The sequence below is a fragment of the Lasioglossum baleicum genome, chromosome 12 (genome assembly GCF_051020765.1).
Source record: "Lasioglossum baleicum chromosome 12, iyLasBale1, whole genome shotgun sequence".
Taxonomy (NCBI): domain Eukaryota; kingdom Metazoa; phylum Arthropoda; class Insecta; order Hymenoptera; family Halictidae; genus Lasioglossum; species Lasioglossum baleicum.
In genome coordinates this window covers 9,170,623-9,194,559 of record NC_134940.1, presented here as the reverse complement: position 1 = coordinate 9,194,559, position 23,937 = coordinate 9,170,623, and the positions used below count along the sequence as shown (strand labels likewise).

Here is a 23,937-nt window from a genome sequence, read left to right as displayed (position 1 = left end):
GAGGGGTTTGAAATACAAAGAAAGAAAAGAGAGGAAATAAGAGGGGGTTGGAAAAAGAGTGAAGATAAAGGAACGCGCGATTCGAAGGTAGCCGGGGATCAGCGTAATGGCGTTTCTGTGTCGGATATACCCGGGTACATCGATATTTCATTTCCTGGCAGGCCAGATCTGGCTTTAGTATCTATCCCCGCATTCACCGAGCCAACCCCCTTCGAACACCCTCTGCTGGTAGCAGGTATGTACACACACAACCAGATACCCGTTCAGGATACCTATGGGGGTTAAGGAGGGGGTAGAGCAAAGGGGGGCCAGCAAGGTAAATAGAGGCTCGTGCGTGTAAAACACGTGTGCCCTTGTATCGCGGCCGCGTGTGGGCGGAGGTCGATCCGCGTGTGGGCGTGTTCCGGGTGTATCGGTGGTCAGTTCTCATGGACCCGTCGATTAATTTGCGAGACACGGGGATTTTCTTGTTGCTTCGTTCGCACGGCGTCCGAGATCTCTACCAGCGTGATCAGAATTAAACGGATACCGACACTGATATCAGAGATTTTACTTAGAATTAGATTTCATCTCCTTCTTACTTTAGCTTGCAGATATGGTTGGGGATTCTCCTCAGAGATTTTAGAGGGCTTTGCTTCTTTCCTGAGCGAGGTTCCAGATTTTATTTTGAGATGTTGGGTCTGCGATTTTAATTAGAGATTTTATTGTGGTTACTGTTTTCTACTGTTAGGGAGAGCTGATTTTATTTAGACATTTTACTAGTCGATATTTGTGGTTGACAGGCACTGTTGATTTTAATTACACATTTTTCGGTTGTTAGAGGTCAATGTATTTTATTTAGTCAATATTTTATTCGATCAAAATGATTGGCTGTTAGCGACCATTCATTTTATTTAGGTAATATTGTTTAACCCTTGTGAATAATACGGTTTAGACAAGGATTTCTTGTCAAAACATTATTACAATTTCAATAATTCCGAAACAGCAAATGAAAGCCATTGGCGGGTGGAAGGGGACGGGGTGTATTATGCCTGGAACAATGAAAGCGAAGGGGAAAAGAGATCGGATTGTAAATTGATAATTGTCAGGTTATTCAAATCCGGTGGGGGAACAGTTCTGCAGGAGCGACAACGTTCATTACCGCCTAATCCCTCGCTCAATAATCGGGCAACCGGCAGCGGCCAATAATCGTCCGGCGGGATCAGCGAATTCCATTTTGCGCGAGTGTTTTCGATTCGCGTGGGCACGGAACGGTTTCTACATTTTCCACGCCGCACTTCGTCTCGTCTCGCCTCTCGTCGTCAGGATATCGATTCGATTCGTCGGAATTTACTTACGGCCGGTCTCCGCCGACAGACACGTACTACACACATGGAACATCCAGAACCCGTCCATCACTCTTCGACCAATTATATACAAGTCCGGGCTTGTACTACACGTTGGATCCATCGACACGTGTCACGATTTTGGAATATTGCACGGGCAACTAATATGGACACGACGATCATAACTCCTCGAACACCCCTGGCCATGACCCTTATCACCCTGCTGCAGATTTTGAACGGCTACAACCATCATGAGAGTAACTGCAGTTGCCTGCAATAATATCTGAACATCCCTTAAGCACTAATAACATTTTTATAATGTACTATGCACGTTATGGTTTATATTAAAAATTAATTTATTCTGTCTCTTGTATTGTTCTGATGATCTCGAAACGTTCTCAATCATATTTGTAATGAAAAAATTGTAACATAAAATTCGAATTCAATTACTTGCAATAATATCGGAACACCACTTCAGCACTAATAACATTTTTATAATGTACTATGCACACGTTATGGTTTATATTAAAAATTTATTTATTCTGTCTCTTGTATTGTTCTGATGATTTCGAAACGTTCTCAATCATATTTTAAAATATGTATACAGTGTGGTCCGTCTAAATAAGGCCACCGAAATATCTCTTCAAGTTATTGTGATGCAAAAAATATTTGTTACGTAATGCCAATGGACCAAATATCTGGCAAGAATATTTTTTCCTAAAGTAATTTTTTTCGTAGTTATCAAGGTCATTGATGTTTTCTTTATACATAAATACATTTTTTTTAATTGCATCGTGTAACCGATCGAAAAATACATTCAGATATTTATAATAACATGACCTTGAAATGACCTTGATCTTCGAAAATAAAAGTTTGCTTTCAGATCAAGGTCAATGTCATGTTATTATACGTATCTGAATGTATTTTTCGATCAGTTACACGATGCAATAAAAAAAATGTAGTTATATATCAAGAAACTTCGATGCCCTTGATAACTCCGAAAAAGATGACTTTCGGAAAAAATATTCTTGCCAGATATTTGGTCCATTGACATTACGTAACAAATATTTTTTGCATCACAATAAGCTGCAGAGATATTTCGGTGGCCTTACTTAAACGGACCACCCTGTATGATGTAAAATTCGGATTAAATTAGTGTCAGGTTTAAATGAGTCAGATTGGACCGAGCGACTCGAATTAATTTTTTTAAACAAAGCGTCTTCGTATTTGGGTTATTTGATCGAGATAAAGCAGACCAGAAATCACGAGGGGTGCAAATGCTACTGCAGTCTGCTCGCAGGTTTTATGCGGCAGTTCGCGAACCTATAGGAATCAGCCCTTGAAAATTTCGTACTATCCTCCGTGGAAGTTCTAACACCGGGTCGTATCCCGGGTAACAGAATGAAACAAATGAGCTTCGAGAGAGCTAGCAGTGCGGTAATCGTTCCGCGGTCGGAACGTTCGCCGTAAAAATCGTCCGGTGTGTTCCTGGCGAATGCGGAACTTCCGGTGCAGCGGACATCTTCGATCTTTAAGTAAAATATTACTGACACGTTCGCAAATTTCCTTGCTGATTACGAACAGGTATGGGGCACTGTTTTCGATTGCACATTTTTGACATTTTTTTTCACAATGTTTTTAACTTGTTAATTTTGAATGCTTTTTAATCGTGCTGTGTTAAACAGAAGTTCCTCTGTGGATTTGCAATTTTTTTTACGAGAACTCCGATTTCTCTTGTTTTAAAGAAATAATTAGAATAACAGAACAGTTTGTTTTGTCAACAAGCAGGTTCTTCGGGATAATATCAGTGAGCTCCGAGGCTATCCAAGCTCGAAACGGTCACTACTGAACGTACACAGCACAGTTGCAACGTTGTTTGTCTCTGCAAATTCCATAATGCACCGCTAGCTACGTTGTTACAGGGCCACCGCCATTTTCCTCACAACAATGAGACATTCCGTGGTTGTCGAAACAGCGATCCCACGTTGTTGTTCCCATGACACCAGAAATCACTGTACAATATCTACGAAATTAAACCGGTTTATGGGCGAAATTAACTGCCCTATTAAGTGCAGCTCACATTTGTTTATTTTCATGATAATCATCCATTTTTTCCGGTTAAGATACAGATGATATGTAATGATTAGACAGCGGATCTTTATGCATCTATAGCAAAAATTTGTAGGTGTAATTTCACAAACAGTGAAAACATTACAAGAATTTAAAAATTCTGTTATATTATTTTCAACCTTTTATCCATGTTGACAGAGAAAATAAATTTCTATTTCACTCCAGTTTGTTATAATTCATATAAAACATTTTTATTTTGCATGAAGATCCTTAATGACAGCACTGACTTCATTTCGCTCCACCTCTTTTACAATCACGCAGGATATTTGCGAACGCCTGCATTTACTTCACAATGAGATCCAATCAAAGTGGTCGATCGTTGTATAGAAAGGAAGGGAAAATATCAAAGCGTCGAACGAAGTGAAAGATCGAAGATCGACGCTCTCGAACAGTTTAAGGAAGTTCAAAATTGGAATTTCATTTGGAGGAAAATTGCCAGAAGTCGTTCAAAGGTTCGATTTGTCGTCGATCCTTCGTGGAATCGAGCGTCGTCGACGGGTTTCGGAAAAGTTTCCTCCCGGTCGCGAGAGCGTGTTCGGTTTTTACGTGTCCTGGCGGAGTCGATATATCGATCGATCGATGCTGTTCCGCGACTCTTAAACTTCGACGAAGGACGAACGAGCGAACGGAAATAGATTCGGCTCGCGCGACTTATGAGCATCTGCAACGGTGCAAGCTTATCGATGCCTGACGTATGCTGCGCTCATTAAATAATCGATGTGAAACATATAAATAACCGCGTCGGTGTCCATTTACCGTGACCCGGGCTCGCACATGTGCTCCATACTTCTTTCCAACTTCGCCGGGTAAGGCTGGAAACTGCCCGTCCGTCGGTTTCCTCATTATCGATTGATCAACCTCGGTCCTGTCTAATAGAATTTTTATAAGCACCGATTTCTGTGTTTTAGAACCGGCAACCGAGACCCACTTCGGTCTCTTGTGCTTTTAAACTGAAACGCAATCGATTCTCTTTCATATTTGATGGCTCGCGGTACTCTACGGGTCGCGCGAATTTGCATTTTTCCAGAGAAGCTTATAAAGGAGACAGGATTAAAAGAAATTTTTCTTTTTTGGACAATATTTTTTTCATTAAATCAAAATGAAAGAGACTAATTCAAGTCTAGCAAGGTACCAGCAACATACACAGTCGAACACGATCAGACACAGCACAATTCTCGAACAACTCTCAATCAAAGAAATTTTCTTCTTCGGACAATATTTTTGATCAAATAAAAATGAAAGAGAATAATTCAAGTCTAGCAAAGTACCAACAACATACACTGTCGAACACGATCAGACACAGCACAATTCTCGAACAACTCTCAATCAAACTTTCCAAAATCCACCTAATAAAAAACAAGCAGAAAATATCAGCAGTCCCGAAAACTTCCAACCCAATAATTCAATTTCGAAGTTCGAATAAATCGCGCAATGCTGCCGTCGAAATAATCTTTCACGGTCGAGGAGACCAGACGCGGCTGTGCAGCATCCCATCCTAAAAATGACGCGCTGAAACATTCAACGGGTTGTCCCTCCGCTTTTCCCTCCCCGGGTCTCACATTCGAGAAGCCATTCTATTTCGGCGGTCTGGCGGGATCGATCTGCCGGCTAAAATATTCAGGTAACGAGCAATTAGCCGGCGGCGCACAAGTCGAGACACAGGTGGTCGAATCCTCGACTCGATTCGATTCGATTCCTAGCTCTAGAAATTCGAGAGATCCCAGTGCACCGGAAGCATTTGCTGGACGATCTCGAACGGTTCAGAGGTGTCAATTGCAAGATAGATTCGACTGAGTGAATTCGATTCGATATGACTGGACGCGACTCGGTTCGACGTTCTGAAAATTCGGGAGCTAAAGTGTCCAAACTCGGGAGACCCCAGTGCACCGGAAGCATTCGCTAAACGATCTCTACCAGTAATCTACCGTTTTATCAGAGAGCGCAAGGAAGGATCGACTCGACATAAACTTGTAAAAATTCTCGCGAAAGTTCCGCAATTGCGAAACGATCTCGTCCAATAATTTGCCGGTTTATCAGAGAGCGCAAGGGAGGATCGTGCGGGGGAGGGTCCGCCGCGCTAGCAAAAAGAGAGAGAGAGAGATAAAGGGGGTGGTGGGTGGTCTCAAATCGCAATTTTGGCAATTCCAGAGCGGGCTGCAGGAGGGCACAGCAGCACCAAGTGACGACCTCCGACCTCGCCCTCTCCAACGACGACGAGTGCGACAACCAGGTACAGAGAAATCGTTCGAGCCCGCGAAAGTGCCGATTGGCGACCGACGTGTTTCGCCGCTTTTCAGGCGAACAGACCTACTCGCCCCGGGATTCTCTCTCCTCGGGAGAGAGAGAGAGAGAGAGGGAGAGACAGGGACAGAATGAGAGAACAGAGACGGTTGTCCCCGGGAAACAACGGTGGAACACCGTCAAAGCGGTCTTTATCAATTTCTTTTGCAGGACTACGAAGACGACCTGGAGAACGGCCGCGGGCGCAGGCACAGCTCGCCGAGCGGGTCCCGTGGCAACCCCCGGGATTACGGACATCATCGGCTACACCCGGACAATCTGGTGAGTCCGATCATCATCTTTTTATACCTTTCGCTCACCCCGGGGGACACTGCGTCACGATAATTGCCTGTTTCTTTTGCGATCCCCGCTACGCGACCGGATTGCTTTAACCTGTTACTCATAGGGTGAAGATTAGGGGTGGGAATCGGAGTGGGGGCTTCAAAGGTGAACTATATTGTCAACAAATATCAGGGTTGTTTATAAAATTTTTTGATAGAGGGAACAGTATCGGGATCGTTGTTTACGCCTATGAATTAAATATGGGAGGACTAATTTCTTGAATTTTACATTTTTCTTAATTTTTCCGCTGCTCGGCAAAATATGTGAACCATTATTTGCGACTTTTCAAAAAGAGAGGAATTTTTGAGTTTACGGAGAGGAAATTCTTCGAAGCGTTTCGAACGAGCGCGGCCTACCCGTCGTTTTTATTCAGATAATGTATCGCAGTACAATAAATAAGCGCGCAACGCGAGATGCGCTTCTGGAAAGCTGTTTAATTACGTAGCGTCGCGCGGAAAGCGCCAATTAATGCATTTCGAGCAACGGCGCGGCGCGGCGGGGCGCAACGACGAGACAAAGGGAAAACAGGGAAAACGAAAAAAAAAAAAAGTAAAATTGCATGATTACGTGATCGTATGGGAACGCTTGCAAGTATTTCAGGATGCTCTGATATATTGTCTACGACAGATATATAATTAAAAAGATAACTTCCTTATCCTACGGCGCGGCGCAGGAACTGTGTCTATCACTTTCTCTTTTGTTGCAACTCTGGCGCCTTGTATCGCTGCAACACACATGTAGAAACAAGTGCAATTTCAATTAATTTAGACCGTTGCTAGAGTACACGAAGAAAACTTTGGAAAGTGCTGACATGCAGTCAATACTTGAGAAACATGCCGTAATTCTTGTGTGAGTCACACTGTTCGATACATTCAACTGTTATTTTACAATTCTTTATTGTTGCTTTCATACGTTTCACTTCTGTATATTAATAGTATAGTTACGTTATTACACTCTTCATAATCGTAGCGCCATTATTCATGTACGATCGTTGCAGTTGTTAGTCAACGAAACAATCGCAGAAACAGTTGTAGATAGAGGACCACATTAATTAATATGAAGCTCGAGCTTGTTATCTAAAAGGATAGGAAGGGTTCTTCTTCGATTACCTCTTTCTTGAAATAAATCTTTAAAATAAATAGCGAAGCAGCTAGTAATTAGAATTGATCAGCAAATGGGGGTAGTCAAATGATGATTTTGCTAACCAGGATTGAACACAGGAAATTGGTCAGTGAATTGGAAAAAACAGGTACACGATCCTCGGATCTATGTTTCCAAAGAAAACCGTAGGAGAGCTACTTGTTCGACTGGACCCCGGCTTAACGAGGTCTCGTTGGAACTCGTTCCCATTCGGCCGATGATCCAGACCGATCGGCTCGGATCTTCTCACGGGTCCATCTCGAACGGCCTCGATTTATGGAGGCTGATCACGCCAGGTCGATCTCTGGACCGACGCGTATATCACTTGTACACGCGCGCCTGTATCCTGGAACCAGCTGAAGAAGGTGTTCCAGGGGCCTGAATTAATTATCGCGACACGATCGATCATGGTGGACGGGTGGATCGAGCCGCGAAATGTCTCTATCCGGCACCGGCACCGGTGGTTAGTTGGTTAGAGGCGTTCGACGGACTTCTCTCCAGTTTGCCTTCTCTGTCCTTGGGGATGTGTGGAGATCGTCGACCGTGCGCGAACTCCTCTTCTTGATATCCTTGAGGAGGAACCCGAGATTGAGGGAAGCTGACCCTTTATTCTCCTTTTTCCCGCGGATAACAGACGCACGAACGCTTAAGGATCTCGCGATGATTCGCCCGGAGGTAACGATCATGCGAGAGAAGCTTTTTCAAATGGTATCCCTCGCAACGTGCGGTTCGCCGATTTTTCTTCCGGCCGGGAAACGAGATTTTTCTGGCCACGATTGCTATTCTCTGCTTCGTAATCTTCATTACAGTCAAAAAAGGCAATTTAGTTTTTTTTTCAGCTAGGAGATAACTGTGGCTTCTGAATTATTCGTGGTTATTGTCTGGGACATGCTAGTTGCGTTCAACTAGTCTGACTCGAAATACATTTGTAGGCTTAATATTCGGTACTTATTAATTTGCATTATATATCTAATGAATGAAGGTGTATAGTACAAAGAAAAGTAATACAAGGGAATTCCTTTCGGAATATTTTTTTGTCACACAGAAAGTGTAAACATCGTTTGTAATAATTGTAGTGTATTTATGAACGAATATACTCTATAATTACAATTACAATCTTTAATTACAAAACTCTTAATGCATAGATAGACATAGCCATAATAATCTGTACAAATGCGTGTGTTGAGCAATTTTGCCAGATAGAATCTGCAACTGCTAATACTGACTAATAAAACGAGAACAGAGTGCAGATAGTTTTGAGTACAGTAGAACTCTCATTATCGAAATGCATTACATAGTAAAACATAAGCAAATTCATAATTGTTTGTCAATTATTAATCCTCTCAAAAATGAGGGAAAAATTGTTTCTGGAAACCTCTGATACATTCTTCTTAATTGAATTGCATTTAGGATTTTAGAATTTCGTTTCTCCAACGTTTAACAATAAAAATTCTACTGTACACGACAAAAAACTCGCTCAATGATGCCAATCGAGGTTCAACCAATCCCATCCGCCATCTTCTCGTCGCACGAAAACTTCATCGCTCAAAAACCCCCTTGTCGATTCTCAAAAACGAAGTCTATCCAACTGATAGGCTTCTCAAAGTCCACGTCCACTGATAAGCTTCTCAAAATCCATCCAGCAACTAGTTAGGATACGTTCATAGAGCCTCATAACAGCCAAAATGTCCTGTAGCCGAGGGTCAGTAGGTAGCTCGCGAAGAAGACCAGGGTTAATGACGATGTTGATGGCGAGAACGATGACGTGGATCCCAGGACTCGGATCCTCGAGGAATGATTGCTCGGTTCGATGAATTACGGGGCCCCCTGGCTCTGATCTGCCGGTCAGAGCTTGTCCTGAAGGGCTTGACGAAGCTCCTCCGTGGCTTTGACCACGTCCTGGCTCTGTCGCAGGTGGATCTCTGATCTGGCGTGCTGCACCGTCGAGTTCGATCGTCTGATGGAGTTTCCGCTGCCGAATTTCGGCCGTGGAATTCTCACGCGTTGCACGTCGCTCAGCCAGGACTCCATGTTGCTCGTTTTTCGACGCGCTGAAACAGAAACCGGACCGGCGATCCTTCTTAATCAACCTCCGTTAGGACGTGACCGCGAACCGGCCATGGGGCGGGACCGTTTTCTCGGTTTTATGGGGGATTATCGATATCTCAGACTCGCGTCTTTTATCAACATTTTACGGCTGCAAAATTTTGATCACATAATTCTAACAAACCTTGAATGGTTCAGTGCAGAGTTGGGCAAAAATTTAATCAACGATTGACGACTAAATTTCTACTGCAATCGTTAATCGCAATTAACAATTAATCTCCTCGTTTGGTCGTTAAAATTGCGGTTAACGATTAAATACTTATTAATCGTTAATTGGGAATAACGGTTAAATTTCTACTTTAGTCGTTAATTGCGATTAACGATTACATTTCTTTCAATTGTAATCGTCAATTGAATAATTGATTAATGATTAACTGCTGAAATTCCGAAATGATTTCACCTAAATATCTCCTTTATTTTTAATGGCACAAAAGAAATATTTTTGGTATAATTTATGGTATCGAAGGAGGAATATCGTAGAAGAATTTCTTTTGTCCGGTTATTTTTTCAGTTTTTTCAAGGTCATCGTTATTTTTTATCGCGAAAACTTATTTTTTTTATTCTATTTTGTTAATGACTTAAGCATATTCAAATGTATTTTTTCAATCGCTATAAGATGGAGATATTTAGGTGGCCTCATTCAGCTGAGACACCCTGTATATGAATACTGAAAAAATGTAAACTGAGTTTAGGTGTATTGTCATTTGGTCTATAATACAAACTCTGTTTACGTGCTTTTATGTTTTTTTCAATCAACGATTTACGATTAACTACATCAATCGATTGAATCAGTCTCCGATTTTTCAATGATTTCTTTTTTTAATCAACGATTGACGATTAACTTCATCAATCGATTGAATCAATCGTCGATTTTTCAACGATTTCTTTTTTAATCATACACATTAATCGATCAATCTTAATTAAAATTTTAATCGATTAATGCCCAACTCTGGTTCAGTGTGTCAGCTTGAAGATTAATTTTCAGATCTTGAATCGTGTGAATAATCTGCTTCTATAAACATGATAGGTCTGCAGTCCATTAAGGACACGTTCGATTCCAGAATAAAATAGCGGAGATTGTTAAAGGATCTCTGAAGAATTGTGTAAATCGGTCCGCTTGATTGAAATTGATTACTGCGATTTAATTGGTGCTTCATAAAGTGGAGGCTGGAGGTTCAGAGGAATAAAAATGATAGGTACATTTTGATTGATTGGTTAACCTAGTTCTCCTCGACTCATTGCACTTATTCAATTAAAATATAGAAAATGGGAAAGATGTGTCTTCTAATTGCAGCACCACAGTTTCATTGTTTAAAATATTTATACCTCTCGCAGAATATTTAAATAAACAAAATTTAATATACGAAGGACTTTTATTTCTAAAATTCGCAATTCTGTATTTTCTCATTTGCACTGCGCAATATTTCATCGTCACGAGACCCGTATATCAAATTTTGTTGAAAATAAATACTTTTCTTCGAACGAAACAGAGTAGCACGCCGACTGCTTGGTATTATACGCCCGTAACTCACTACCGAGTAAAGAGAAAGTTTTAAAATCCATTTTCTGGCCGATCTATACGCCAAGCTTATCGATAAAGACACCTGGCCAATGAATCGATGTGATACGAAGAAGTATTAATATTTATCTTAGGACTTCTTCGGTGAAAGTGTCGCGTAAATTACAGTTTCTTTTTCTCCGAGTATATTTATCCTGATTAATTTTCGCGCACTCCAGAAAATCAACTTTCCGTTCGACAAAAAGCCTCTCGACAATATTGCTACGCGGAGAAATTTTCTAAACACGCACTAAGTGGAACGATCTAATCACTTTCGCATTACCATTCTTCACACTTTGTTGCTCGTGGGTTCTAAATGATAATCTTTACTTATTAATATTGAGTGGTGAGCTAATCTGTTCGTATACTGCTGTTTATTAGCATAACTTCTCGCTTTTTTTCTAAAGGTTTCACACAGTTAATTGCTGCACAGTATCGCCGTTAGCGCAACTTAAATTGAATCACATTTAATTCTGTACGGGCTACATGGAGCTCATATTAATTTTTATGGCGTCAGGTGAACCGTTGAGTAACTGTTAAATATTTATTTTTAGGTTCCGTACATAGAGCACAATTATCATAAAAAATTAAGGAGTTAGATAGATTCGATTTAAACACAACCAGTGGAAGGATAATTATTTAAAAAGTACAGTGACGTGCCTCGACCTCTTCTCAAGTGAGGAAAAATATATTTTGTGCAAAAAAATGACGAATTACTTTTTCATTCGAGTCGGGACTTGTCGGTGTGTGAATTTTTCACGATCGCGAAGAGTGACGCGTCACGTCTCTGCCATACGAGTTTCGTACAGCACGAAGAAGAACAAACGGGAACGAGCGGTGGTCATTGCCAGTCGAGGGCAATGGGTCATGCAAGATACGTGACAAAAAAAAGCCGGAGAATGTCACTGGGCCAAGCCGGCTGGACATTCCAGCTCGCATGATCCGAATCTTAATCAGCCTCGGAAAATCAGACACTGTGCGTTACACCTGAACCTTCACTGGGTCAATTTCGTTACCTTTCCCTATACACTTCAGAATTCCGCAAAGCGTTCGACGTCCAACGAGAACACGATCCAAGAAGCGAGTCGAAATTGTCTTCACGAAATTCCGAGTCGCGCGCGGTTCGATTGTTACCCATTTCAACGTCTCGAATGTCGTTAGGCACTTCTTCATCGACCACGAGACTGGCTGGCGAATCTTTACGAATTCTTTGCCGGTCAGCGAAATCTACAACGTCGGGGAACTCCGAGAGCTTAAGCGAGATTAAAGTGCCCGAGTTTCTATCCCGCTTTATCTTTGCGGATCGTCCTAGTCGTGGAAGATTAAACGCGAGGAATGTGAAAACGCAATTTTTAGAATGGCTCTTTATGCCCGGGGTTTTTCAAAGATTTAGAACTTCTCTAGAGTGGTTTGCTTAATGGCGACATTCTCCTCCTTCAAAGTCTTTTTTTATAAAAATGAATATAAAAGAATGTGTATATTGGCATCAATTTATAGGCCTGTTTCATTTAAAAATCATATTGTTATTTAGCTACCCAGAATCGATGCAGAACATTCTCATTTTATCATTTTTATTCTATCAACAAAAATTTGTGCTCAAATCGCAAGAAACCGGAGTAAAATGAAAATTAATTTTCATTCGTAATATGTTTAACATAAATGATATAACAGTACTTTTGAATTCAGCTAATATTTTTACTGTTTCGAATTGCACTTCTCATTTTTGTCACGAATGCATTAAGATCCGCATTACAATTGTATTAAAATCGCGAGAGCGGAAACGACAGCGACACCTGGCCGCAATTAAACGGTCTTCGAGGATCGAGAGGAGTCGTATTCGGGTTCCAGGAATGACTCGATCTGCCCGGAGGGTTTTACGATCTTGTTTACGTCCAGCGTTCCCAGGGACCGCAGCCGCGACGGTAAGAAAACGCGAAATGACACGGCGATGGTGGTATCTTGCGTTGCCGGGCTCAGGAAAGCTCTGGATTTCTGGATCCGGATCTGCTCCGACGGAAATGATGCCACTCTCGCAACCGGCGCGTTATATTATTCTCCTTGAATCACGCTCCCTTCGCGCGGCGCTGGAAAATCGGGGTAAACGGACAACGTGATGCAGACTTAACGATAGTCAAACACGAAATGCTATTTAAACAGTATCTACGGTTCGAAGGCGAGAAGGGTAGACTTAATTTTCCTCTTTCGGAGGAGTGATCGACGTCTAAGCAAAGTCGCTGCATAATTCACTAAGACTCCTTACAAGTTTAACTAATCTCCATAAAACAATGAATGAAAACAGTATATTCAAATGCAAGCTCGTCGCTAACAAAAAGCAGCACAGCACAAGATAATAAATAAGCAGCGCATCTTCATGCAAAATAAGATGTTTATACCTGATCTGCATGGAAATGAAGCTGAATGAAGATGTATTTCTTGTGTAAATAATTTTAATTGATTGAAACCTAGCATAACCGTTCAAATAACTAATTCTAGATTTTTACGATAGGTTTAGTGTTAAATTTTGTTACTGTTTCCAGTTTCACCTATTGATGTTTGTCATAAGCGCATAAGATCCGCTGTCTAATGATGGAATACCATAAACAGCATTTCAATGTTTCCCATAGCAGTATCTGTCTGGCAATTTGCATAACATCGAACGGTAGCTGTCAAGAATGATTGAAGCAACGATGAATTTCGATGTTAGCGCAGCATTAGCATAACGAATAAAGGTAATTACCGCAGACGGTTCGCAACGCGTGAAAACATCTCGCGGAACTTGGCCGCTACCGCCGCAATTAAAATGGTTTCGCGTTGTCCGAGTCTGGAATCGCGGATCAAAACACAGAGCGTGGTTTCGCGAAGCCTGCACGCAATGTTCGCAGTTTCAATGCGATATCGATACGACCGCCTCGAATTTCACGGTGGCAGTTTGGTTAAACGGTGAAAGGAGCAGTTCGCGGGACGATAAGAAACGATCGAACCGGTTAAAAATATGGATTCCCACACTCGGCGCTCGGATACCGTACAGAATAAACAGTTAGACGTTAGTCGACGGGGCCGGCCACACGGTAGAACCGTCCAGAAACGTTGCCAACGAGCACGCAACTTTTTCGATAATTGCCCGATTATCCTGGCTTGTCCAATTAGTCCATTACTCCTCCTTCAATTTTCGCGAATCCCGACCCAGGTAACAAGCTACTGCTCACTTGTTAGTGAACACTGTCGAACAAATATTTTCCCATGTGGTCAGTGGTTTGCAAATTTTTTTATTTTATTGTGGTCAGAGTTATTCGTTTAACACTAATCCCATCGAGCACTGAAAGTGATTAAAATGTTTCACCTCGCAAAAATGACAAGACTCTATTTATTTCGATTATTTAAACAACTTCGTAATGTCAATAATTGTAAGATAAAAAGATACAAACCCGGTCATTTGACCGGCAGTGGTAGGTTTAGCGTTAAAATAACGTTTAAACAACGCTTTATTGATAGTATGAAAAAGCAATTCATGCATTTTCAATATCACTGTAATTTTTTACGAAACAATTTACAAAAAAGAAAATTTTTCCTAATTTCTTGTTTCACCTAAAAGTGTTTTTTCGAACACAAAATCGGGACAAATCACTGTTAGACAGCGAAATGAATCATTCGCATTTAATGCTGAGCGGTTCCAGAGCCGCAGGACTGTGAAATTAGTAAAACTGTACCCCTCGCGATTTACGCGAACAATTAACAGAATTACTCGGCATGAAAAAGCAATATATTATATAAACATCAGCTGAAATAATATAACGTTAAAATCGAATGAAAAGCCGGAAATGCCTTTCAGCTACGAGCCCAGCTGAGAATCTACAGTTAACTGGTCGATGATAGGGTAATTGATTATTCATGAAGGATAATTGATCCGTATGGTCGATCGTTGGCACAATTTGACACAGGTTTATTTAATATCGCCTTTGCCCAAGGTGACGCGAGAGCCGCGGGAGAAACGCGACAAGAAAAACGAGCCGTTGCGAAATCGGCGAGGCCGCGCGATTGCTATAGCAGCTGCTCGCTGAAACAATAACGAAACGCGCAGAAACCGCGACGAGGTGCCGCGATAACGTTGATTATCTGCGCCTTTGTCGATGGCTGAGATTAAACGGCTCGAGCGACGTCTCGATATCCGGCTCCCATTCCCCTTGTTCCTGGGAATGCTGAGATGTTGCATTTGGATCGGCCATTGCTGTCTCAGATCCTCGAAATTGGCACATCGTAATTAAAAACTCGAGGCACGGATAATCACGGCGGACTCTCAATGGAAATTCTTTTGTCGACTTCGCATCAAACTGTCGAAGGAACGTGTCTTTCTTAATCATATTTTATTTCAACAGCGATGTTGCATAAATTGTTACAACAATTTTAGAAATTATTTTATAAACGATAGAGAAAAGGAATATTTTTATTTCGCTGGTTAAACGATTCTTTATGACGAACATACGACTACAACATTGTCGGCTTGTGATGGATATTATTACGAGAGTACAGAATATTGTCAATTTTTGTTATTCCACGTCCTTGCTCGCATGTTATAAATGTGTACAAGCGGTCAATGAATAAATACGTGCGGTTTGTTTATGTAAAACTTCATCGCCCGCAAATCAAGGGAGCGTGTTCGCCGATGCATTAATTTATGAGTGAGCCAATTCAAATAGCGCGTAAATAAACAGCATTTATTTGCGAGAGTGTTATGATTAAATTGGACGAATTTTGGTTTGCTTTACAGGAAGTGCGAACAGAAAATTCTTTTTACAACCCTTAATTAGGTTCTAACCTCGACGGTTCTAATCGACGAGTTTTGTTACAAAAAGCATAAATTAAACATAGCTAATCCCTAAGAGATTAGGCTACGTAGCTACTGAACTTTACGACGATGTAAATCAACAAAGTTGATAAAATAAAGCAATGACTCGGCTGATTAAACGAAATATCGATTCTCTCGGGTAATTTTTTCCAACGGTAATGGATTAACTGACCCCAACCAGACTGGGAACACGCGAACAATTATCGAAACGCAGCTATCAGGGCTTCGACGCTCGCCCGCGGACACTTTTGAAGCTTCATGCGAACCCCTAACCGCTTCAACTTCGTCTGACCGTTTCTCCGACGACAAATCGGCTGGAAGACTGGAGGCGTGACTATCAATTATCGATAGACTGCGAATTCGATTTTACAAAACAGCGACCAGATAGAACACAAAGACAAAAATATCGGAACGGAAGAATAGGATCATGTAATTTTGAGATAACATAATTGAAGGGGTGGATGGATAAAGGTGTCAAATAACAAATTGTTTGTTTTCTGTAAAAGAGTTTGTAGCGAGGTATGTTGTTCTTTTTTGATGAATGAAGATAATAACACAAATCAATTACAAATATATATATTGTGACGTTGCAAGTCTGCAAGTTATGGTTAATCTCTAATACAAAAAAAAATTTAATAATTATCTTCATTCCTCAAAAAAGGACAACATATTTTGTTAAAAACTCTTTTACAGAAAACAACCTTGATATCTTTATCCATTCACCCCTTCAATTATTAAGAGGAAATAGAAATTTGTATCTAACGTGTTCGTAAAAAATTCGACGATTTCGGATCCCCCTTAAAAAATACAAATGGCAAGTTGTTGTCACTTCGACAAAAACAGAACCATGGCTGCAGGCATTAAAATGATGTTTTTCAATGGCCTCTAAATAACTTCTACGATTTCTACTGAATTTAAAAAAATTTTTTATAGCCTATTGTAAACAAATCGCAGGCAGCTCGTAAAAAAACAGCGTCGAAGCAGGAGAGAGCGTCGCGCGAACACTTTCATCTATCTCCATGGTTCCGGCGGAAGACTGGTCGCTTCCGGTCCGAAAGTTATACTTCATCGAATTATCGCGGGTCTGGTCGACTGCAGCTTTTTCCACTTTTTCTTCCACGAGAATAGAGAGAAAAAAAGGGGCGATATAGCAGCTCGTACAGAGCGGCGCTTCGATTAGGAAACGCCGTTGCCCGCCTGATGAAATCTCCCCGCAGCCGTGGAGAAATCATTAAGCCGCTTGCAACCGTTCCAGGTGCGTGCGCGTGGATGCACGTGCACCTGGGACCGTTCTCTCTACGTTTCCCTACTTGCGTTTCTCGTTGCGTTGGTCGGACCGATCTCTGCTGTGGAGGTGTGACAATGTTCGAACGTTATCGGCGTTTCGATGGTAAAGTTAACTATGAGCCTGCCAGTGCTGATCAAAAGGCGTTTCGTGGATTTTAATTATACCACTTTCATAATTCTGGGCACATATGCGCAGTTTTAAACAAAATTGAATTTACAGGTTGTAACATTGATCTCTTTAATAATCGCTCTAGGAACGATAAGATTATTTCTCGTTAAGCCTGAATTAAAAATCGGATTGCTTTCAGAACGATAAGATAGAGTCACAGGAAATTGTTGGCATCAAATAAATCAATTAATCCCAACTTTAAACAATTGTGTTGAATTGTAGCATGTTCGATAACGTTCACTCATTTTATCAAAAAATAACTCCTCCAATCATTATGGAGAATAATAAATACATTCGTAAAATTAAGACAAGCCTCTGTTTCAAACTAATCTTCTTCATCTTAGAACTAAATAATCAACCTAATTTTATTGAACAATCTCTAGACAGCTGATTCCACTGTAGATTATTGCAGAAGAGATCCATGCAGATATCATTTTTCTGCCACAGTTTATCAATATTAGATTCTTAATTAAACGATTATTTTCATCCGATAAACTGTAATTACGAATTGATTTACACGCCTGCAAGAGTGGAGTCACTTTCCCTGCAATTAAATCGGTTCATTGAATTCGACGTTTTTTCTCGAATTTTCATAAACCCGAAGATGCATAAATTTACAGGTTTAAACCGCGCTCGTAGAATCGCAGATCCGCCGAAGGATAATATTTTTCTAAAGCATGGAGCATCTACCCTACGAATTTTATTCCCTCCATTAAGAACTCTATTAAGTCAAATGTGAAATATAGGGTGCATTAAACTTTAAAATATAAATGCGTAAAACCTCGAGGTCTACCCGTAACGCCGACATTTCTGCGAATTTGCTCGTAAAATTTCGCTCAAGCATTTTTAAGACGGTAGTAAAACCTGAACAAATTCGGCTCTTGTCAGAATAGAACGAGTTTAATATATTCCGAGTAGTATCGCACTCTGTTCAAGCACACCAAACTATCGTCGTCTCGTCGAATTTTTGCGGACCGAATATCTTATTGCAATAAATACAGTCGAACACGAAATTGGATTTTCGAGCGTATCGAAGCTACCTTAGACCTTCGTGTTGATGAAGCGATAAGAATAAGTGTGAAGACCTATGTTCACCTTAGCAGATCGCTATTTTTTTACGATAATTACTGGACTGCGGATCTTTATACAAAATAAAAAATGTTTGTACTGATTGCAAGACACAGAAATGAAATGAAAATTTCTTTCTTCCTTTAACCCTTATGCGATCCTCAGGGTAAAAATTCACCCATTTACTATTTTCACATACTGTAAAATCATTGATCCCTTTATGTCTATGTTGTGAGATATGTTGCTTTAAAATGTGACGTTACAAATGGAACATAATTGGTTGATTTCACGTGTAGAGCAAACATGGATGAATTATTATCCTAGTCTCTTTTATGCAACTATTCTTGAGGAGCGTATGAGGGTTAATTATCTTATCAGGCTGAAACCAATGCACTGACGTCCTTAACTCTTTTTAATATGTTCACTGCTTCAAATTGTACGTACACATTTCTATCATAAACGCATTAAAATCAGCAGTTTAATAATTACACAAGAATACTTCCAAGATCTTACGAAATGATAAAAATTCGAGTATCCACATTGTCAGTAGATCACTATTTCCTGCAGTGCGAGTGTCAATAATAAATGGTAATGATCGACAGTGTTTTTCTCCAATTAACAAGAACAGGATGCCTTATTCGACGACTCAATATTACAATTACACAACTCAACTTGGCAGATTTTCAACAATTCGGAGAACGACGCATTGACATATGTAATCGTCGACTTTCAAAAGATTTTCCTCTGGCGAGTTCCGTGTTACATAAGTATACGAACCTAAAGGCAACAGTCCCATAAAATTCCAATTACACATTTCTGCCCCGGCTGGTCCCTCGGACACGTTTGCGACAAACAAATTCGTTCGGGTCTTTTTTAACCTCGCAACTTGCTACGTTGCAAGCACGGTTCGAGTTTCAGTTCGAATTGAAACGTATGGAATAGTTTTCACGGTAATGAGTCCGCAATTAACGCGGACAGCTTGCAGGAAAAACTGCGTCGCTGGCTGCGCAAGAATGATCGAGCGGAACCGTGCCGAACGGTGAAAGAAACACAGAATCGCGTTCACGTGGCGAGCAAAAAAAATTTCCGAAGCACACTGATCAGTACTCTCGGCTGCGAACCCGGTCGAATATCGCCGGGAATTCCATTCCGAGTCGATAATAATCGACCGGTGTTACGAAATCGATCGGGCCGAGCGACAAGCCACTGGGAAAACGAACGATAATCGCGAGACGCGTTATCTGCTCGCAGAACAGCGCAAACAAAACTGGTCTCGAGACTGACACAACGATCTAATCGATGTTCGCGGAATTACTTTCGTGCGTTTCATTCAGTAATATTTTATTCCGCGACGTTTGACGCGCGCGTATCTTCACGATCTATCTATTTTTTTAGCCTGTCAGTTGATAACAGTTTAATTGCGAAAGAATCAAAACTGGTCTCGGGACTGACGACATATTCGTTCAGGAATATTTTATTCTGCGATTCTTCATTTCTATCGCGACGATGCCTCAATCCATTTCTTGACGATTAATAACAGTGTACCAGTATTAGGAATAAAACAGGACTCGACACTGACACAACAAGTTAATCGAAGTTCGCTATTTATACTTTCATATATTTCATTCAGGAATATTTTATTCCGCGACGTATCTTCACGATCTATCTATTTTTTTAGCCTGTCAGTTGATAATAGTGTAATAGCGAAAGAAGCAAAACTGGTCTCGAGACTGACGACATATTCATTCAGGAATATTTTATTCTGCGATTCTTCATTTTTATCGCGACGATGCCTCAATCCATTTCTTGACGGTTAATAACAGTGTACCAATATTAGGAATAAAACAGGACTCGACACTGATACAACAAGTTAATCGAAGTTCGCTATTTATACTTTCATATATTTTATTCAGAAATATTTTATTCTGCGATGTTCAATTTTATCACAACGATTTCTCCACCTATTTCTTGTATCTTGATAATTAATGGTGGACTCCTGGCTGATGAAAGAAATATTTTATTCTGTGTTATTTAACTTGTATCTTGTCAGTTCCACGAGCTATGCAGTTGTGTTAGTCAATAACGATCATGAATGTATTATACAATCGAGAATTTGTTGGTTTCATTGCGAACCCCTCAAATGTCAATTTACGAATGTCATGCTTTTATAATCGAATGATCATTGTGTAATTTATAATATGTTTTTCAAAGTGTGTATTTGTATGTGGCTCTAATAGATCTATTTATTAACCTGTTGCCTGAGTGACTTTATACATCCTGAACACTATCAAAGGCATTATACCGGACAAACAGGATTGACGTAATAGTTGTTATATCGCAATTGACGCAAATATAATATAGCTGGTATCAACCTGTATGCTATGGAACGATCGAGCAAAAAATGTTTGGTTAAATAAAGAAGGAAAGGAGAAGCTGTTGATAGAGGCGATAACGAACACGTATGACGAGTCGACTCGTCTTTCCCTGTTGACAATTACGTTTCCAGTGATAGTATATTTCTCAGAGTATCCTTGAAACATCGGTGTTTAAAGAGTTTATGGATCAAGGATCAATAAGATTCGAAAGTTACAGGTTCGGGGAATGTTTAACAACAACCAGCACTGATGCAAGACAACAGTGTAAGATAAAAGAGAATATTCAAAAATACCTTCAATCTCTAACAAAGGTAGACAACTGTCCCCAATATTCGTCCATAAAAAACTCGTAACTTCGAGAGATTCTCAAGTAGAAGCGTCTACTACCTACTAACCTTGCTCCAGTTTCACTCGCGAAAAGATGTCAAAACCATGGAAAAATACGTTGCAAACAAAAACGTCTAATTCAATTCCTACAATGTGTACATCAACTTTGTCGAGACATTCTCCAGTAAAAAGATTCTCAGAGCTGTCAGTTTATACAATTTTCCTCTCCTGTTTTTCTATTCTCAGTGGTTCCACAACAATCTCTTATACAGCATACCTCCGAGCAGATTCTTCGACGATGGATCAACCTATCTTTGAAACTTCATCTACGAATTTTCAAATCAGAAACAGACTATTTTAAATTAGTGACAATCTTCGAAAATAATTTTGGGAGAAGGAAAATTCCTAATTCAGATTCCAACCAAATTCCAAATCACTGACAACCAGCCTACTATAACAAATGCACTCAACTGCACAACAAAGCCTAACTAACAGCAGACTCTATTAATCGCCAGCTCTCAAAAACACAAACCTGTCTCTGTAAAATGCTAGCTCACAAACACACAAGTCTATCCTCTATCAAGCAACAGCTCCCGAAACCACAAACCTAACATCAAAATCCCAAAGTCCCTCCGCAAAATCCCCAAACGCCTCGATAAATCCTCTACCCCCAAAAGGCTAACAAACGTCCCCTAAATCCCCGACACTCACCTGTTAGGTTGCCAAGGCGTCGAACAGCGTGTTCCCCGGGTCGATCTGGTTGATCCAGACGATAGCAATCCAGCGATCTATGGGATCGGTACCGTGGTATCGCGATCGAGCGTCGAAGTAAGAAGCGGCACGCAGCTCGACGGCGTCGCCTCGACTGATTCAAGAACCGAGCGTGAAGTGACGGTGCGGCCAGGTCTCCGGTTTACGTTTACCTGATCGTCTGCGTGCAACCGCGGCCAGGAGGACGAGCTGAAGGGAGATAGAAACGAGCATGCCGAAGCGAGAAAGAATAAGCTAGCGAGAGAGAGAAAGGTAGCAAGTTGTAGCTGGTGGGGCGGACAGGTAACAGGTGAGAGGGGCAGAAGGTGGAAGAATGGGTCTTACAACGTTGCCAGGTTGTCCAGTGATCTTCGGGTTGTGTATACGGGTTACGTGTACGGGTAGGTAAGCGAAACGACGAGTGGAAGCGTCGATCTCCGCGGGAGAACACCGAGAGAACGATGATAACAGGAGCGGCGCCGGACAAAGGGGATGATGAGGTGGCTGGCTGCCACCCGGGACGTCTGACGCGCTGTGTACACATTACGCTCTCTCCAGCCACACTCTCTGTCGATCCTATCGCCCGGTTCCTACGAGGACACCACTGTTACCTGCTACGGAGACCGATGGCCCTTAGACGAGCATGAAGAATCCGGTGATCAACGCTCGATGGATTTCGAAGACACTGATTGAGCTGGCGGAACCCCTGCGTGGATGCAAGCTGGAGATCACTTGGGTAGCGGGTTTTGACTTTGAAATCGGGATAGAGACTTTTCGATTGACCTGGACCTGCGGAGAGTGCATTTTCGAGACTTTGATCTGGCCGGTGGTTCGGATGTTTCGGTGTTGAGCTGTCTTCTTGCTGTTATCATTCTATACTATTCGTGGAAATGATGGAGCTCTTCTAGGAGCTTCTGGAAGTTCTTCTAGGAAACATGTAGAAGCTAGAGAGAGCTAGAGAGTGACCTAGGCACCCAGGTTTCGACCTGGACTTTTAAGATTGTAGAGGTGGAATCTTCTTAAATTAACCTGGTTCTATGGAGAGTGCATTTTCGAGACTTCGATCTGGCTGGTGTTTGGGATGTTTCGAAGTTGAGCTGTCTTCTTGCTGTTATCATTGTATACTATTCAAGGAGATGGTGGTGGAGCTCTTCTAGGAGCTTGTCGAAGCTCTTGCACGAAACATCTAGAAGCAGGTTTCAATCTGGACTTTTGAGATTGTTGAGGTGGAATCTTCCTAAATTAACCTGGATTTGTGTGTGAAGAGTGCTTTTTGAGACTTCGATCTGAAGGGTGGTTGGGATGTTTCGGAATTGAGCTGTCTTCTTGCTGTTATCATTGTATACTATTCATGGAGATGGTGGAGCTCTTCTAGGAGCTTCTGGAAGTTCTTCTAGAAAACACCTAGGAGCTAGAGAGTGACTTAGGTACCAGGTTTTGACCTGGACTTTTAAGATTGTTGAGGCGTCTCTTCTTCTTAAATTAACCTGGTTCTGTGGAAAGTGGTTTTTGAGACATGTGGAGTCATTGCACACTATTGATCGAGATGGTGAGACCTCTGAGCATCCAGGAGCTGAAATGTAACTTAGATATCAGGTTTAGAGTTTTGAGATTGTTGGGGTGGAACCGTTGTAAATTGACCTAATTCTGTAAAGAGTTGGTTTTGGACTGGAACTCGTAGACATTGGTTGAACTAATGAGACCCTACGGTATCTAGAAGCCTGGTTGTCCTGTAGCTATTCACTTGTATCATTGTATACTATTGTAAAATAAGGAACTATGGAGACATTTCTATCTTCTCTGAATAATATTATTGAGACCTAATACAAGTAGCCAATTTTCCAGAGAAATTTGCAAATTTTCCAAGGACCGATAAGGAACTTTGCATTTCCCTTGCGCGAACTACGCACAGTAGTGTTTTCGCAAGCAATGGGAGCTCTGTGGGCAGGATTCAGCTCGGAAGAACGGAATTGAATTGTCCCCGTGGAACGCGCGTCGAGCTGCTCGTTACTCGCGGATCGATCTGTTTGCGGAAAGCACGGGATCTTCAATCTGCGACTGTCGGCGTGTTGATTGATGGCGTCGTTAATACAGCCCGGTTATGAATGTTTAGCAGAATAAATATCCGCCAGGGGACGCCGCGCTACGTCGCGTCGCATCGGGGAGTCGTTATTCAAATCGGTGTTTACTGTTAAGACGACCGGCTGGCTTTTTTCCTTGTTGCAGTGCGCGCAAGG

At 41.3% G+C, this 23,937-nt stretch overlaps 2 protein-coding genes across 10 annotated transcripts in view; one reads left to right on the top strand and one right to left on the bottom strand.

Moving 5' to 3' along the window:
- Positions 1-23,937, top strand: part of Dysc (whirlin protein dyschronic) — a 132,239-nt gene that overhangs the window by 85,451 nt on the left and 22,851 nt on the right. For 7 of the 9 annotated variants that reach the window (XM_076434494.1, XM_076434493.1, XM_076434492.1 and 4 more), the window contains 2 exons: positions 5,604-5,685; positions 5,907-6,017. In XM_076434494.1, coding sequence (XP_076290609.1) covers positions 5,604-5,685; positions 5,907-6,017 — 193 coding nt within the window. The remainder of the gene's footprint in view (positions 1-5,603; positions 5,686-5,906; positions 6,018-23,937) is intronic. The other 2 variants (XM_076434497.1, XM_076434496.1) reach the window with 1 other exon arrangement.
- Positions 5,265-21,820, bottom strand: LOC143214019 (uncharacterized). Its single transcript, XM_076434512.1, has 2 exons — positions 21,662-21,820; positions 5,265-9,268 (listed from the first exon to the last, which is right to left on the bottom strand). Exon 2 carries the CDS (start codon positions 9,246-9,248, stop codon positions 9,063-9,065), a length of 186 nt encoding a protein of 61 aa, XP_076290627.1. The 5' UTR covers positions 9,249-9,268; positions 21,662-21,820; the 3' UTR covers positions 5,265-9,062.